At 33.6% G+C, this 19164-nt stretch overlaps 1 protein-coding gene and 1 long non-coding RNA gene across 3 annotated transcripts; both read right to left on the bottom strand.

Moving 5' to 3' along the window:
- Positions 1-3804: 3804 nt before the first annotated feature.
- LOC104249213 (uncharacterized) lies at positions 3805-6249 on the bottom strand. 2 transcript variants are annotated; one of them, XR_011400606.1, is made up of 3 exons: positions 5570-6249; positions 4497-4631; positions 3805-4164 (listed from the first exon to the last, which is right to left on the bottom strand). It is a non-coding gene; the product is annotated as an uncharacterized lncRNA (long non-coding RNA). The 2 variants fall into 2 exon arrangements; XR_011400605.1 differs by having other exon boundaries at positions 4497-4537.
- A 2055-nt stretch (positions 6250-8304) lies between these two features.
- Positions 8305-11165, bottom strand: LOC104249214 (floral homeotic protein PMADS 2). Its single transcript, XM_009805599.2, has 7 exons — positions 10847-11165; positions 10685-10751; positions 9765-9826; positions 9574-9673; positions 9419-9448; positions 9264-9308; positions 8305-8712 (listed from the first exon to the last, which is right to left on the bottom strand). The coding sequence occupies exons 1-7, from the start codon at positions 11032-11034 to the stop codon at positions 8566-8568; spliced, it is 639 nt and encodes a 212-aa protein (XP_009803901.1). The 5' UTR covers positions 11035-11165; the 3' UTR covers positions 8305-8565.
- Between the last annotated feature and the right edge of the window lie 7999 nt (positions 11166-19164).

The raw sequence follows: 19164 nt of genomic DNA, 5'->3' as shown, positions 1-19164 counted from the left end.
TTGGAGATTTTCCTCTTTTCTTCTTCTTTTTTTTTTTTTTTTTTTGTTTCCGACTATTATTAGTATTTGGGCTGTAAGTATTATTTCCGTGAGAAATTAAAAAAGGGATTTTTATCTATCTATACCATATATCAAACTTTATTACCATTAATGTTTAAGGTTTGTGTTTATTATATTTAAGCATACTAAATTACTATTTCTATACCATAATTCAAATTAGGGATATAATTAAGGGTTCATTTATATTAGGCATAATTATAGGACTGTATCTTCCCACTTTCTCTTTCCTTTCATCTCAACTGTTCACAACACACACAACTCACGATGCTCCTATGCTTTCTCTCGTTGATCATCCCAAACTGCCCACCACCGTCGAAGAATATCATATTTTCAGATTCACAAGAAAATTTTAAATTCTTTGATCCAACCGCTTGAATTCCCACTGGAAATAATAATGGCAGAGAGTTCGAAATTCTTTGACCTCTTTTTTTTTTGCAGTGGTTGAAGGTTACTGGTTAACACAGTCGATTGAATTCGAAGAAGAAGAAGAAGAAGAAGAAGAAGAAGAAGAAGAAGAAGAAGAAGAAGAAGAAGAAGAAGAAGAAGAAGAAGACATATTTCCAGAATTTGTAGATATTTTGTAGTCAAATTAGAAAAATTGTAGATAAATTGTAGACTGTTTTTTGCAGAAGATTTTGTAGAAGTTTTAGTCGTTTTGGATTTGTGAAAACAAAAAATAATGCATCTACAATCAGAATACAAATAATCTACAATTTATCTACAATATATCTACAAAATAGATACATTGAATTTTAATATCCAAATTCTCATTTCAATTGTAGCATAATTGGCATTTTTTAACATAATTGTAGAAGATTTGTAGAAGTTTTAGTCTTCCCAATCTACAATTCATCTACAATTTATCTACAATTTATCTACAATTTATCTACAATATATCTACAATTCTACAATTTAACTACAATTTATCTACAATTTCTGGAAATACGTCTTCTTCTTCTTCTTCTTCGAGTTTCAATCTAAAATTCAGTCAAAACCAAGTCTAATCTTCACCAAAACCCCTCAAAATTGAGATATAAACTCCTAAACATATTCCGAATTATTTACAACAACACTCAATCCAAACAAATAATGATTTTTGAAAACCCAAATTTGAATTCAAAGCTTTCAAGCTTTTTAATGGCTATCAATGGTGGAAAATATATGGAAGAACAAATGAAGATGAAGATGAAGATGAAGAACAGAAATCTCCTTTCCGTTTGATTACTGGAGCTTCAGTAGCTTGCGTTTTTTGAGAATTGTAGTTGAGTGAGAGAATAGAGATCTCTTTCCGTTGAGGAAGGAGAGAATTACGCAGCAATTCGAATTTGATGTTGACAGAATCACATGCAGATCTGGTGCCTTCATTTTAGCGCGTTTTTTATGGCAAAATCTACCTATTTTTGGATTGGTATATAATTTGTAGTAAAAGTGTGGACTACACGGGTAAATAATAAATTATGAACATTTTTGGTAATAAAGTTTGATATATGGTATAGATAGGTAAAAATTCCATTAAAAATAGTCAGATTGACAAGTGGCCATTCAAAAATAGCCACAATTTCAAAGGTAATCGAAATTTAGCCATTTTTCATGTAAAGATGAATCTGAACGAAAATGTCATTCAAAATCCAGAAAAATACTCCAGCATAATATACAGGAGTTCCAGTATATTATACCGGTCTAACATAATATACTGGAGTTTGGAGCATCGGTGCTCCAGGCTTTAGTATATTATACTTGAGCCAGCAAAGTATACCGGTCCAGCATAATATGCTGGAAGTTCATACACAGGTGCACCGAACTCCAGTATATTATGCTGGACCGATCTCTGTTACAGCAAAATAGTGGCTATTTTTTAATAATTTGACAAACACTGGCTATTTTTGAATGACCAATCCGAAAACTGGCTAGACCATGCTATTTTTACGTTATTTCCTGGAACGTGAGGTCAACCCCTTTTAGTTTTGGTGTCTCATTAGTTTCTTAATTTTCTTAACATAAAATTTAGACATTTAACAACTACATAAAAGTATTACAAATTGCAGGTACTTTTAAATTTAATAAGAATATTTTAGAAATATGAACAAAATTAATTGATTCATTAAATAATATCAGTGCCATATAAAGAAAACAAATAAGCAATAGCTAAAGCTTTAACATAAGTACTTACAATAGATTATATTACTTTTAAGTCTTGTATGTTCCTTAAGCTTTTGAAATATTTATTAAGAAAATTATGTGATACCATTAATTGTAAAAATATTTAACTAATATCCTTATATATCTTCAGTAAAATAGTAAGTACATATATATCTTTTTATGAGTAATAAGGACATAAGTGAAATAGAAATTAATGACTTCCTAATTTTTTTAAAGTAATAAATATTTAGGACCAAATTTATTTTAGTTAAAGTGATACTACTAGACTGTAATTAATACAATGGAGTTTCATTTTTGCACTTGCTTTTAGTAACAACAACAACAACAACAACCCAGGAAAATCTCACAAGTGGGGTATGGGGAGGGTAGTATGTACGCAGACCTTACCCCTACTCCAAAGGGGTAGAGAGGTTGTTTCCGAAAGACCCTCGGCTCAAGATAATAAGAAAAACAAGAAAAACAAAAGGGGAGAATATTAGTTTCACCATAGAGATCATAGGAAAAATAGGAACCTAAAATGCATAAGAAAAATACAAGGCAGAAATGATGGCTAGTAAATAGATCTAGCACCGAAAAGAGGAAATATTAAGACACGACAATGCCCCTAGTAATTTTCGATTAAAACCTTACCAGACTAGGCTCACAATGGAACAAAGTAACGCAAAACTCAACTAGCTCCTAGCCTACAACTGTAATACTCGACCTCCACAAATTTCTATCAAGTGTCATGTCCTCGGAAATCTGAAGTCTCGTCATATCCTGCCTGATCACTTCTCCTCAATACTTTTTATGCCGCCCTCTACCTCTTCTCCTGCCCTCCACAACCAGTCGCTCACACCTCCTCACTGGAGCATCTGGGCTTCTCCTCATTACATGTCCGAACCATCTGAGCCGCGTTTCTCGCATCTTGTCATCAATGGGAGCCACATGCACCTTCTCCCGAATATCATCATTTCTAATCTTGTCCATCCTAGTGTGCCCGCACATCCACCTCAACATTCTCATTTCAGCTACTTTCATCTTTTGGATATGTGAGATCTTAACAGGCCAACACTCCGCCCTTGCTTTTAGTAAATGGATGGTTAATGACACGTGGCATAAGGGGCAGGGTGTTTTAGAGATTTTCTAGGTCTTCGTCATTTTTTGTACTAGTATATGTACCCGCGCAATGCGCGAATTGTTAAAAAAATATATTAGCATGATAATATTGCTCTTAATTATTAGCTCATTTGAATTCTATGAAAGTATGGTATATTACTAAATTTACTACATAAATAAAGAAATATGGTCAAGAATGCTTAATTTAAAAGGGAGTCATCTCAAACTCAAAAATAACATAGTTTCTAATCGTGCACTTTAGGAACCTTTTTACCAAGTCCTAAACCGTGATGTTGTGGCTTGGCTCGAGTATTGATTCCCGTTTTTTCCATTTTACAGGGATGGCTTCAATCGATGTCCTTATGTTTGATATTTTTGAGAATTCAAATACAATCTCTTATATTTGAAGAACAATTTATTTGTCTAATTCCTTTAAAACTTTTGATGAGGTTCCATAGAAACAAATAATTATGGTTTTATGCTCTATCACTTTTTCTATTAAGAAACATAAGTGTATGGTACTGCAAAATCAAAGTCTTATAAATTGAAGCTATCATTTGGTATTATATTGTGGAAAGTGAAATGATCTCACGTCAATCATCCATTCAAAACTACTCTTGCACTGCTCTTCTAGCAGTATCTTCTTCTGCTTTCATCTGTCTCTCACATCTTCTCTTCCTATAATCAACTTCTGGCTTTTTCTGCATTAGTTCAACTGTCTTTTCTGCTGATATTCTGTCACACTTGTGTCCTTTCTGCTTTGTTCTTATCTCCTTGGAAAAATACTTTAATCTTTTCAAGTCTTTTGTCTGAGTAATGTATGTGCATCTTTTAGTAAGTTCAAAACTGAAAGTACAACAATAACAAATGTGCTTTAATCCCAAGCATAAGGAACCAAAAGCCTTTAGCTAAATGGAATAAAGAAAAAATAGGTAAGAAACTTTACTCTCAAATATATCAATTTCACAAAAGTGCCAGTCTAAAATAACCTCACATATAGCAACTAAGTAGGCAAAACTGCCAAAAAGCTAAAGCAGAATCATTAAAGGACTTTTCAAATTTATATTTTTCACAAGCAGATGTATTTCTATTGCAAATTGCATAATTAGGACTGTTTGATTGTCCAAGAAAAGTGACATTATGAACTGCTAGACCAGAGATTAGTCAAGACTTCATACCTTCTCGCCGCTGTCATTACTAACAACCTTGATTTCTACACCTACAACGGCAGCATCAGGAGCATGAGGAATCTCTTCATAGCTAAAAAATTGTATAGCACTAGAATCGTAGCGAAAGAAGCCAAAATCATGAACCTAGAAAATGAATATCAATAGCTGTTTGTAAACGATTAAATAAAGAATATGAAGTTCAAACATTATTTTGAAAATTTCATCATCCTTAATTTAAACTTGTAAATAGCAACATGCTGGAGCAAAAAGAAAAATATCATTTCAAGCAAACATGGAGTTCTTGGGCATATGCATCATATGAAGTTATCCAATTTGTTTTTCAGTTTCACATGTCGCTAGAAGGCTTTCCATCAGTAGCAAGATAATCATATTGGATATCATAAGATATAACAATTATGGCCTTCATTTTCACTTGGAAAAATACTTTGATCTTTTCAACTCTTTTGTCTAAGTGATATTTGTGCATCTTTTAGTAAGTTCAAAACTCAAAGTACAACAATAACAAATGTGTTTCAATCCCTAGCATAAGGAACCAAAAGCTTTTAGCTAAATGGAATAAAGAAAGAAAAAGGTAAGAAACTTTACTCTCCAATAAACTTTACTCTCCAATATATCAATTTTACTAAAGTGTCAGTCTAAAATAACCTCACATCTAGCAACTAAGTAGGCAAAACTACCAAAAAACTAAAGCAGAACCGTTAAAGCACTATTCCAATTTGTATTTTTCACAGGTGGAGGTATTTCTATAGCAAATTGCAGAATTAGGACTATTTGATTGTCCAAATAAAGTGACATTATGAACCTTTTGATCGGAGATTAGTCAAGACTTCTCATACCAACAATACTCTCTCATAAGATATAACAATCTGACACGAATTTGCTATGTCCATATTCTCAATCTAGAGTTATCTATATTCTCATTCACCAATATGTCATTCCCTTTGTTCTGCTTTGTATTTGAAGACAAACAACTTTCAAATGATGCTAATCATTTAAACATTCTAGATAAATATAGATAACCATTACATACAAATTAAGAAATTAGATCATAAAAGACTAACCATTTCTCAAATCTCATAGTGAAAGGGATTTTGGATTATATTCAAAAGGTTTGGAAGAAAAAACTTGTCCGCAACTTGTTATAGGGATGCCAACAGGTGGTGTACAATTCTGATATAATGGAGTTGGCACAACAACATGTCTATTTCTTTTATCACCATCTAGAGCATACATTGCAGCCATTCTAATTGTACTCAATCCAGATTCACCTGAATTCTTTTCAGATGTGCCATGACATATATTTGTGTTAATTGACATATTTGTTCTCATCACATTCCTTTGTTTCCTTATTTCATTGACATCATCTTTTAGAAAGCACCTCGTGCGTCTCGACTGGGAAACTGTTCATGAATATTTTCAATTAAGATAAGCTTGATATATATGAAAATATTTAGTAAAAATTAATACCCTTAGATTTATAGGAACTGGCCATTTGTTATATCAGACAAAAGAGGTAATCTGTTTTCTTTTTCACTAGCACTCCCTCTCCGATTTGTGGGATTAACATTCTCTGTAGAACACATGAAATTTTCGAAAATGAGTTACAGAAAAGGAATAATATAAAATAATTCAACATAGAGTCTACCAAAAACTATAAAGTTTCATGCTCATTTCATACTTTGCTGGACCAAAAGAATTTCTCGATCGAAATAAGCCACTAACAAAGAAATTGGATCATAGAACGCCTAAACCATCTTTTTTCGAATTTATATTTTTTTATGATTTTGTAAACATTATATTGTTTCTTGTTGATGAGTATCTTCTCATCTTTAGATTACACGGTAAGCAATCTTGAGAATTGGGAATGTTTTTAGGAAGACAAAGAGATAAGATGGTAAATATGTTGAAACACGGTTTTTTAGGAAGATAGAGATCACACGATATTTTTTACTTTTTAGTATTTTTTGATTATTAAATAATGGAAATTTTACAAAACAGAAGCAATAAATTTGGGAGGATTGATTGTTTCTAGGCCGAAAAATGTGACAACTAATTTGGGAGGATTGATTGTTTCTAGGTCGAAAAAATCTAGCTATTACAACTTGAATTTTTAAAATTAATTTGCCATGTGTATTTTTAATAGGTTGCCACTTAGCATTCTAATAACTTGCCACTTGGCTAAATGAGATGGTAAAATTTTTTTGCTTTAATATATATATATATAGAGAGAGATATAGATTTTTTGTTTAAATATAAAGTCCCTTTAGTTTTGACCAACAGCCAAACTAGGTTTGACTTTAGATATTGATAGATGTTGATTTCTTTTTTCTTAGTGGAACCTAATGATGGAATGTATTATTAGCTTTTAGTCTTTTACCCCAAAATTTAGGTCTTTGGTTTACAACTTCACATCATATTTAGTAGAGTTTTTCCAAAGCTAAAAAAAAAACAACTTGCTTCGTTTTCAGATTGCTTAGTTTTGGAAAATGAGTCCACAAAATATTTCGAAAATCCTAAAATTCAGATTTTGGAAACCAATTGAAAATATATGTCTCTTTTATACTCAAAATGCAGATTCCTCTCCAAATTCAAAGGCTTTAAAACTTCCCCCCCCCCCCCCCCCCCAAAAAAAAAATACAAAAATTAAACCAAATCCAAATAATTTTTGTCAAATATGTTTATATGAAATTACCCGTGGCTTTTAAATATTTCTTTTTTTCTAAATTTAATAAGTATATAATAGTATATCAACATGGAGATAGAATATTTTTCTTTAAGATATTGATTAACACAAATCACAATCTCCTTGTTAAAATTTATCATATTACGACAGAGTTTCTTTTTTGTCCCTTAAAGTAAATATTCTTTATCCTTCATTCCCCGGTACCTCCCTTTGTTTACTTTTGTCGCTCTTAAACTTTTAACATTTTTATACTCTATCTTTAATTTTACACAATTAGTTCTTAATTGCTTCAACAAAATGATTTTCACATTATTTCATAACCCCTACCAGGTATAGATTTTATTAATATAAAAGTTCAATTAATATTTGAGCCACAAACACAAATTATTAAGGGATGCAAAATTTTAACTTTATAGCACACCAATCTCTTTTGCAATTTGAAAATATTTACACTCAACTACCTCATTTTTTTATTTTTTGTTCCTTGTTTCAATTTTTTTTGTAAAAACTTCTTTAATTTACTCATTATCATCAATGCAAGTTTTTGATATCTAACCAATTTTCACCTTTTAATATATTTTGTTATAACTCACCATTTATTACATACACGTATCATTTTACACAAGCCTCTTTTAATGTCAAGTCATCTGGATCCCCTCAAGAAAAGCAAGTCCAATAATCTTTGCGTATTTGGCATATATATGAAAAGTGCCCCCTCCCCCACCCCGTGTTAGTTCACTACTTCCTTTATCCCAAATTAGTAGTCATGTGTTGTTTCTCGAGAGTTAAATTATATGCACTCTGAGCAATATTTTAAAATATTTTTTTTATTATATTAACATTGAAAAAATTACAAATTGTAGTATTGTTTGCATAATTTTTTAATATCTTGATTTTCGTTTTAAAATATTGAGTTGATCTAATTTAAATGTAACTTCAAAAGAATTAGTCAAATGGACTCTTAAGAAATGTAACATGACAACTAATTTGAAACCAAAGGAGTATATCAAGAGCATCGGTAGAATTAATTTTCTAGGACAATACCCTAGAGTATTTAAAACACTCACCTGCTTTTCTGAATCCATCTAGACCAGGAAAAAAAAAACAAAGTAGTAATATAATGACCAAACGCCATTTACATATATAGCAGTGCACAAACATATATATATGTATTACATTTTAATTAGTACTTAAAACTATAGGGAGAGCCCTTCAATATTCAGTACAACTATTAGGTAATTTCCACATGAAAAGTTGCCTCGGGATAAAGTCTATGCTAGTTCACCATATAACTGGCGTTAATTAATCTTCTAGTACAAACCCTAAATTACTAAGGATCCTTTAGTTAAACTACAGATAGTGGAATAAATAATGCTACATTCTTTCATGTAGGTTTGGCTGCATTGGCTGAACTCGCAGGGAAAATGGCATCTGGTACTCGTAATCTCTGTCTCTTTGATGGTACACTTCCTCTTGAATCACTCTCATGTTTCCCCCCATGGCTGCCATCTCCTTTTGGTGCTGTTCACAAATTCATACTACTTACTAAGTTGTTGTTTTTCAAGTCATTTATTCTCCGTAAGTAAACATAATCTACCAAGTTATAATGTCAAATAGAGAAGGAATAACCAATTCATAGCCAAAAAATAAGACAGCCTCATGCACTAAGCTCCCTTTATGTGCTATCCCGGACCACAAGCACCCATGCAAGTTTACCCTGCATTTCTGTAAGAAACTATTTCCAGGGCTCGAACCCATGACCTCCTGGTCACATGCCAACAACTTTACTAGTTACTCCAAGGCTCCCCTTCACATAGCCAAAAAATACACCCCTAAAAATGAAATCTCTACTATCGGAAGTAGAGAGATGTAGCTACTACTTATATCTTTTTGTCACTACTAGCTTTGATTTATTGGCTAATTTTCCTTGAATAAGTAGTAGTCACAACTATTTCAGAACGAAAGAATTTGAAAAATAATAGTAGTGATAAAATTATTTTTTGATAGTTTTTCATGTTTGAACATGTACAGGTGGCAAGTGAACTAAATTTCTTATGATGGTCGTGACTTACCAAAGCATATTGAAGTTGCTTATGTTCCTCCTCCAGAATTTGGTCCTGAATTATTTCATCCCACAAAATAAATAAGATATTAGTAACTACACTAGGTCCAAAGTGCTACTTGATTTCATTCACCTAGCTATCTATAAATAAATTTGAATACTTACATTTTTCCTGACCATCCTCAAGATCTCAGACTGTGTTATAAACAATAAAAAAAAACCAAGAAAAAAGAAAGGATATCAAAGCTGTCTGCTTTTGATAATTGGAATTACAAAGTAAGACATAATTATTGATAAAAATTAAAGATAAATTAAATTACCTGTTTGGCACTGATACTAGAAAGCCCATTTTGTAAGGCTTCTTCCATAACCATAAGCTCTTTGTGGTTCAGAGAATTGATATCTTCTCCTTTAAGGTGCCTGGAATTTAATATACTTGTACATAATCGAGGGTGGGGAATACACAAAATTTAAAATATAAAGGAGAAAAAAGAGAGAAATATTAATTTACCTGAGCTTAACCTGCATACTGTCATTCTCTTTCTTGATTCTGTCAATTTCATTGCTCAAGTTCTGTATTAAATATTCCCATTTATTCACGAACCAAGAGTAAGCATTGTTACTGGATGCGAATATTCAAGATGAGGTGACAAATAACTCTATGCAACTGTGTCATTTAATTTGAACTTATTTTAAAGATTACATTGTACCCTTTTCATCGAGTAGCAAAAGTGCTATTACAACATCGGAAGACACTGATTTTTCAAGGTATCAAAATTTGCAAGCTAAGTCTTTAAAGAATTTTATAATATATTTACCAAAAAGTAGAGTAATTTTACAAATAAATATAAAAAAAGAAATTAGAAAAAGAGAGCTAGAGATAGAGGAGCTAGGGAGAGCAGTGGCGTAACACATACATTGAAGGGTGGTCAATCAAACACTCTTGATTGAAAAATTATAATGTGTATATTGGTCAAAAATTATTTTTTATATGTGTATATTAAATTTTGAATATTCTTCGCAAAATTCCTGGCTTCGCCACTGAGGTCAGTGAGAGATGATTTGTGTTATTTTTCCAGATCTATTAATAGATGTAAAATCTCATACAAGGTTTTTGTTCTTTATCCTTAAAGAAACAGCCATGATATTCAGCAGAGATAGAGAATTGAAGTTGAGACATCTAGAGAGAGAAAGAGAGATCTATAAACAAAAAAAGTTGAGACATCTAGAGAGAGAAAGTGCAGCTACACATCCTATTTGTAGATCTGCTCCTAGAATTCATGTTTCAAGTCACTTGACATAATTTTAGCAAAAAACCATGTCTTATTCCACAGGAAAAAAGCCAGAATCTAGCTATACTTTCAAGAGAAAAACATGGACACAAGGGTGTTTCCAATTTCGATCTCTACACACAAATTAAAGTGAAACTACCTCATGCTTAGCATCCCATAGCCTCCTCCCAGAAGTTTTTTGGTAACCATCCAGCATATCAGCTATCCTGAATAAACCCCCCAAAAAATAACTAGGGTTTTCTCTTTGTGGGTTAATTTCAACTGAAAAATAAGGTGCAAATTAAAGAGATCGATGACTTACGTAGTAGAAGGGCTACAATATTCATGCATCTTGCCAGAATTACCAAAGATGATAAGGGAAACCTTGGCATCACAAAGAACAGTGATTTCTTTAGCTTTCTTAATGATACCATTTCTTCTCTTGGAGTAAGTCACTTGCCTGTTGCTTGAGTTTTCTATCCTCTTTATCTCTATCTTTCCTCTCCCCATACCTACAACCTACTGTCTCTTCTTCTTGAAATTATTGGTATTGAAAGTAGGGAATATGTGAATTTAAAGAGGAAGAGAGAAGAAGAAAGTAATGGCATTTCTATTAGAGGTTTACCCGACAAGAAACTTTCTATCTTCTCAGCAAAGTAGGTTTTTTTAAGGGCATTTGACAATGCCAAATCCTGTCCTTTGATTCTTGCTTTACTGGCCTGTTAATGAAACATACAAAACCTCTTAATTAGCTCTCTGTTACACTTTTTTATCCTGAGGTCTCTCCTTTCTCTTTTCTAAACAAGTGTTAATACAGTAATTACAAATGCCCGTATATTAATTATAATGTTTGAGTTTAAAATAAAGAATTTTGATAATATTATCACGATATGGTTTGTTAGTAATATTGCTGCTTTTCACATATAATAGTAACTCTCGAACGAAGCTCGTCGTAAGAACACAAGGTAAAAAAGTAAACCTTGTCTAAAAAGGATTAACTTCGTTAAAGAAGCCAAAACAAATGAAAGGTTCAATTTTTTATTTATTCGTTTCAATTTTTTATGGTGAAAAGATGAGTTTAAAATGTAAGTGTCACAACCCAAAATCCACTTTGTTTACCTCGAAAATATGAGTAACAATAATTGAACTTGATTTGTGGAAAGATATGTGATTTAGTTCAATACTAATTAATAACCAATAGATATAATATATAAATGAAAGAAATAAGTAAATCAAACCAGTATGCAAGACAATCTCAATCTCGAGTTAGGTGGCCTCGAGGTTGATTAAGAACAGTAAAATAAGAACAATCGAGTAAAAAGACGATTCTGATGAGCAATGAACAGAAAAGTAAAAGAGTATATTCTTTTGTCAATGATTGATGATGTTTACAAATGATTGGGGTCCCCTTTATATAGTAGGGGAACCCTAAATAAGGTACATTTCTATTTTCAGTAAGGAATCTTATTGGGACAGTTGTCTAACCGCCTAGTATGGATTCGTACTAGGTCGTATGAATAAATTTCGGGATTTATGCCATGATCTTGGGGACGTATGTTGATACCCAGTTTTTCCCTCACATATTTCAAATATACATATATACTTTCAAAATAATGTATGAGCATCATCAAGTATTTTTTCTAATTTTCCATAATTTTTAAAGATTTTTTAATCAATTTATTCCCATATTTTACTGTATAAATAATCATTAATTACATCACAAATTATTTTTATAATGATTTTATTATCTAATTTCATCATTTACACTCAGATTAGGTTTTAAATATTTATCATAAATACATTTATATTTTTTAGGCTAAAATTGCACATTTTGCAATAATAGCCCATATATACTTATAACTAATTTATTTATGCAAAAATAACTTTTTATATTTTTAAAGTTTTGAATAATTGTTATTAACCATTTATACGCACAAATAATATTTTGTTATTCATTTATTATTTTTATAAATTATTTGTTTAATAAATTGGGTATTTAAAATCTAGCCCCAATTTTTATTGAATTTTTCGGACCTAAGATACCCAAACCAACCCAATTGCCCAGCCCAATTACCTAAATACACTAGCCTAAATCACTTAAGCCCAATCCATAACCCCCTAACCCAGTCCGGAACTGACCCAACATTGCCTAAATCCCGGTCGTTGATCACAAATGATCAACGGTTCACAAACAACCCCGCCTTTTCCTTATATCCCCATCTCCAAACCATAGAGACCATTATCCCAACCCCTCAACCCTTGAACTCCCTCGAACCTTCCGCCTCTCCTCTCAAAACCCTAGCATCGTCACTCAAATCTCTTCGATTCCAATCCCAAAATTGGAATCAATATATGATTCCCTTACCATATTAGTCCCTCCTCCTTATTGGCTACCCAATTTTGGTATTACCTAATAGCTTGCCTAAAATGGCAAGCAAATCTTAAGAGATTCGAACCAAATCTGGTTCAAAATCCTTAACCTATTGTGTATTCTGTCTGTGTTCATCCCGTGTTCTTTGTGAGTACGGTTGTTTTACGTACACTACTAAAAAATCATGTTTTAGCGACGGAAGAATTTTGTAGCTAAATAGAAAAATTCGTCACTAATCTCATTTAGCGACGGATTATCAAAAAAATTTGTGAGCTACGAGCGGTTTAATGACGACGTTCGTAGCTAATTCTAATTTTTTTGTAGTGCGTATCTCTTGTGTATTCTTACTTAGCCCTAAAGGTTAGGGTTTCAGATTCTCTTTGATTCGAACCTAAACTGGTTCAAACTTCGATTTTTAGCATTATCTCGTCTATATTCACTTCATGACGCGTGAATTTGTCTATTACTGCTAATTTTCTTTATTTGCTCTAAATTAGGGTTTCAGATATTTTTCTAGTTTGATTCTTTGTTGCCTTTTGAATAAACCTCCTGTTTATGTTCATTGTACACAATATGTGATTATTTTGCCCTTATTTCTCTGCTGATTTTATGGTTTACCTAAAACTAGGGTTTGAGACTTTTACTCTTTCCTTTCCCGTATGGTACTGATATTTTCCTTATTTTTGTTCAGTCTACCATGTTTCCATTATTTCTTTAACTTATTTGCCTTGAAACTGACTGTTAATTGATAATTTTCTTATTTTGAATGTTACTCGCCTGATTACACGCTATTATGCCCTGTTAATTTATTGAACTATGTATTATTTATCCTGTGATTAATTTCTTTCCTTACTTATATGTGTTTGATTACTTCCCTTATTTGTTCGCCTAATTGAACACTATTTAAACCCTTTTAGACAACCTCAAACTCTATATACTCTCACTAAAATTTAAAGTTTCTAGTTTTATACTCTCTCTGTTCTCTCTCGCTTACTACTGGTCTTGGCCGGCTGAAAGCCAAGGTCAAACATTCTAGACTCTCAACTTCGTGGTATTATTCTAGTTTTGCTCGCTTAACTGGTGAGTGACTATCCTTTGTCATATCATTTTTATGTGTTCCTGATATGTGTTTATAATCCAGCATGTCTAAAATCCCTCTCTAAGCATGATTCTGCATGTCTACATGCTTTTCTTTTAATCCTATGGTTAACACTGTTAATTTAAGATTGGTTGTTTTAAATAATATGAATCCTCTTAAGAAAATATGCTCAATCTGCCTCTCGTGTGTTCTGAACCTATTCTGAATTTGAGTACCTTTAGGACAATGTTAGAAGGTTAAGTAGTCATAGTCTTAAGCCTTTGAACTTGTATTGTTAATAGGCTTTTTGTTTTGTCGTTTATATGTTTTGATAATTTGCTTTCTAACATGTCTGGAATTCATGTTAGTGTTCTGATGGTTTGGTTTTTCACGTTTTAATAAGGCTGTCCTAAATGCTAGCGTTAAACACCTAGCTTAAGTAGACTGTTTTCCAGATTTTAACTTATTTGGATTGTGTGTTTGAGCATGAACCTTGCTTGTTTTCATAATGTAATCCTGCCTACAAGCTCTGTGTTCTAAACCCGATTCTCTTCTGAAATCAAAAACTATTTTAAAACTGTCTCTACCTCTTTTGTATGATGTTACCCTTTTGAAAGAAAAACTCCCAACCTTTAAGGTCTATCCTCATCCACCCTAGTGCGAGCACTGCTCAAGGTCCATGTGAGACTCTTGTGAACTCTAACGCACTGGGAACTGGTTCCTAATCTCTGTTGAATCATTTCTGAATATGTGGTTTTGGTGTGAGCATTGCTCTAGGTCCCTGAGGCCCTTGGGAACTTTGACACACCGGAAACCTGGTTTTATATGTGCTATGGGTGAACCACTCGTATTTGGCTATGTTGTGCCTGTGAAATAAGCTTTGAAGTTGATTGGTTTGAAGGTCAGGTTCCCAGGTTTATTTGGGCCCAATGAAGGCTCCCTATAGTGTATTTTTATTACTGTTATATAGTTCATTCATTATCTGATCTGTAATAACTTTGTAATAAACAGATTCAAGGGTATTTATTAAAATTGAGGGGGGATTTCTTATTTCCTTTTGTTAAACTAGGTAGAAATCCTACCTATATGGATTCATCTATGTTATTGTAATGACCCGACCGGTTGTTTTAAGCTCTAGCACGTCGTTCAGCAGTTTGAGGCCATAAGCAACTTCATTTAAGGTATTATGACTTGTGCGCACTGTCAGAATTGAATTTCGGGAAGTTCGGAGTTGATTTGGAAAGAGAATTCTCATTTCAGAAGCTTTAAGTTGAAAGAATTGACTAAGGTTGTATTTTTGAGTAAACGACCTTGAAATTGGGATTCGAAGGTTCCAGTAGGTTTGTATGATGATTTTGGACTTGGGCGTATATTCGGACTAGGTTTGGAAGACCCGGGAACGTTTCGGCTCCTATTGTGGAAGTTAGCATTTTTGGAAGAATCTCATAAGTTTGGATTGAAGTGTATTTTAGGGTTATCAATGTCCGTTTGAGATTCCGAGTCTGGGAATAGCTCCATATGGTGATTATGGTATTGGGAGCGCGATCGGAAGTGAATTCGGAGGTTCGTAGGTCATTTTGGAGTCATTTGGCTAAAGATAGAAATTTGAAGGTTTTTGAGAAGTTTGACCGGAAGTGGACTTTTTGATATCAGGGTCGGAATCTAATTCCGGAAGTTAGAGTAGGTTCGTAAGGTCAAATATGACTTGTGTGCAAAATTTGAGGTCAATCGGACGTGATTTGATAGGTTTCGTCATCGAATGTAGAAGTTTGAAATTCTAAAGTTCCTTAAGCTTGGATTGGGGGTCGATTCATGATTTTAGCATTGTTTGATATGATTTGAGGCCTCGAGCAAGTCCATAATGTGTTTTGGGAGTGGTTGATATGATTGGTTGGGGTTTCGGGGGCTTCAGGTGGATTCCGGATGGTTAACAGATCAATTTTGGAAATTGGAAGAAGAAGTGCAACAGCTGTCTTCTGGTGTAACCGCACCTGCGAGGCTTGGGCCGCAGGTGCGGAGCGCAGAAGCGGCCAGGAGAGCCGCAGATACGATTTTGGGCTGGAAGTGTAAAGACCAAAGATGCGGTCATCTCGCCGTAGAAACGAGACCGCACCTGCGAGAGTCGAGGCGCAGAAACGGAAAGGGGAGCTCGGAGAGAAACCGCAGGAGAGGTAGAAGGGCCGCACCTGCAAAACCGCAGAAGCGGTCGTGTGACTGTAGGTGCGGAATTGCTAGAAGCAGTAAGGTTATTTAAAAATCGGGGGTCTTGCCCATTTTCCTCCATTTTCCTCTTGTTTGGGCGATTTTTGGAGAGTTTCAAGAGAGGATTTCATCATCAAACATGGGGTAAGTTAATTTCACCCCTTGTGAGTTAAATACATGGTTTTGTTAGGGATTTGAGCATGAAAATTTGGTAGAAACTTGGGGTTGAGGGAAAACCTAAAAAATTGATATTCTTGGATTTTGACCACGATTTTGGGTATGAAATTAGGAGAAATTCATATATTTGAATTCGTGAGTTCATGGGTAAACTTTATCTTCAAGAAATTTCGGAATCCGGGCAGGTGGGCCCAAGGGCAATTTTGTCAACTTTTCGATCGGGGTTAGGAATTGTTACAAATTAGATTGTAATGAGTAATTGAACATATATTAATGGATTTGCATAATTATTGGCTAGTTTTGGAGAATTTAGCATCGAATCGAGTCTTTGGAAGGGCGTGGAATGCCGGTTATGGATCTTCGGAGCGAGGTGAGTCTCCTTTCTAACCTTGTAAGAGGGAATTGTCCCCATTGGTGACATAATTGGTTATGTGCTCCTATTTGTGGGGGCTACGTACGCACGAGGTGACGAGAGTCCATGTGTAGCTACTATTATGTGTAAGTTCGGGCAGTCTAGGACCCAAAAATATGCTATACTTGGAATATCTGTAATCGTGTTGGCAGTTGAATTGCTTAAATCTTATCGAATTGGTAAATGAATTTCTAAAAGGATTAAACTTTATTTTCTTAAATCACTAAAAGAGAATTGGCTTTTATTTGGATAAACGTTCCCCGATAAATTCTTAATTTGTTGTTTGAGCATGCATTTCTATGTGTACCTACGTCGCATGTATGATTCGCGAGCAGGGTGTTTGTTTATTTATGTTGATCGCGTCGCATGTATGATTCGCGAGCAGGGTAATAAATGCATCTATGATTCGCGCCGTTCGAACCTCAGCAATGCACATTTTACATTTATGTTGGATCGGGTCGTACGACCTCGGCATGATATGCGCATGTTTGTATTGCTTGCCTGAGAATTTTAAATATTGATAATTGTTTTTCCTTGCCAGAGATAAATTGATAAAGACAATGAAAAGTAAATATTTGGAAATCCTTTATTATTTGAGAAGTTGTTTACCTGCTTTCCGGCTTCATAAGTTTAATTTTATTTTATGAAATCCATGAATTCCTCACACTTTTGCTATATTATCATTGGACCACTAGTAAGTGTTGAAGTCGACCTCTCGTCTCTACTTCTTCGAGATTAGACGGGATACTCATTGGGTACACGTTCTTTTTTCGTACTCATACTTTACTTGTTGTGCATTTTTGTCTCATATGTGGCTAGTGGCTTAGTTGCATAGCGGCATGGTTGATATGGAGACTTAGGTGAGCTGCATTTATCGAGACGACCCGCTGCTAGCAAAGTCCCCTTCAGAGTATTTTACGGTGTTTTTTTTCATTTTTGTCCACCTTGTATTCCGGACAGTTACTGTATTTTATTTCATTCCTTAGCAAATGCTCATGTACTTGTGACACCGGATTTTGGAATAATTATGAGGTATCTTGTATTAACTTCTTAACATTCATATTTGATTTGAAATGATTACCTTTTACTAGTGAAATGGAAGGAAAATCATAGTTTTCAAAATTATTAAAATGAGAACTTAATTAAGTATTTTAGTTGGCTTTGTATTAACTTCTTAACATTCATATTTGATTTGAAATGATTACCTTTACTAGTGAAATGGAAGGAAAATCATAGTTTTCAAAATTATTAAAATGAGAACTTAATTAAGTATTTTAGTTGGCTTTCCTGACAGCGGTGTCCGGCGCCATCACGACCCTTAGTGGAATTTGGGTCGTGACAGCTATTAATTCTGCTTATTTTGTCAAAACTACTAAGTTCTGCAATGTGTTTAGAAACCCTGCCTGTAGGACTTTCATTGGTGATGTCAATTCTGCTTAACTCGTACGAGTTTTATATGGTGTGTACATTAGAAACCCTATATATAAGATGCATCAATATGTGTTAGCAATCATGCCTATAGGATCCCAATGTTTAATTCAATTGTTTGCTGGTAATGTGTACAATTTCTGCCCTTGTGCTGCTTGATAGATATCATGCCTATAGGATTAAAATCAGTTTCAAACCTAGAGATCATGCCTTTGGTATTTAAGTCGGGTCAGTAATTAGAAAGCATGATTATAAGATTATAGGGAAATACAAGGCTATGAAACATGTCTATGAAGTTAAAATCAGTGTGCATCTAGAAATCATGCCTATAGGGTTAAAACTAGTTCCACATTAGATATCATGTCTATAGGATTCTACTAATTGGTTATGAATACAATTGCCACTATTAATCACTTAGACAATATGCCTATAGGACTTAATAACAATTCTGGATTCTATAAGCGTGATACATTACTGTCTTAAGTACCCAGACGATATTCATTAAAATCAGTAGGCGAATAATAGGTCCTAATACTCGCCTTAATGAAACTGCTTCTATATAACACTGCTCTCCTATTTATCACATAGATATCCTGCCTATAGGACTTTAATATTGATAAAGATTGTCAATTAATTGCGTGTATTTGCTGTTTATGTGTGGAGGTCAACACGAGCCCATATTTGCTTTGTATTTGCAAGTCCTAATTATTTTGCTTGTCGCCTAGTCTTTTACATTTTGAGCAACCTAGGCTTAGTCTATATTTATCCCAAATAGAGGTCCTAATACCTCCAGGGCCATAGGTAAGGGACGGGTAGTGCACGAATAGGAAACGAACTAGAATCGATTAGAGCGCTTTAGGTAACAACTTAAAGATAGTAATCGGGTAGCAGGAGATGATAGTCTGTGCCCGCTGAATAATATGAGTAACACCCTAACTCGAGGGAATTACAAAGTATTATTTGTATTGCAAG

This window comes from Nicotiana sylvestris, chromosome 6, assembly GCF_000393655.2.
Source record: "Nicotiana sylvestris chromosome 6, ASM39365v2, whole genome shotgun sequence".
Lineage (NCBI taxonomy): Eukaryota > Viridiplantae > Streptophyta > Magnoliopsida > Solanales > Solanaceae > Nicotiana > Nicotiana sylvestris.
The sequence above is the reverse complement of the archived record's forward strand: the minus strand, read 5'-3'. Positions and strand labels throughout refer to the sequence as shown.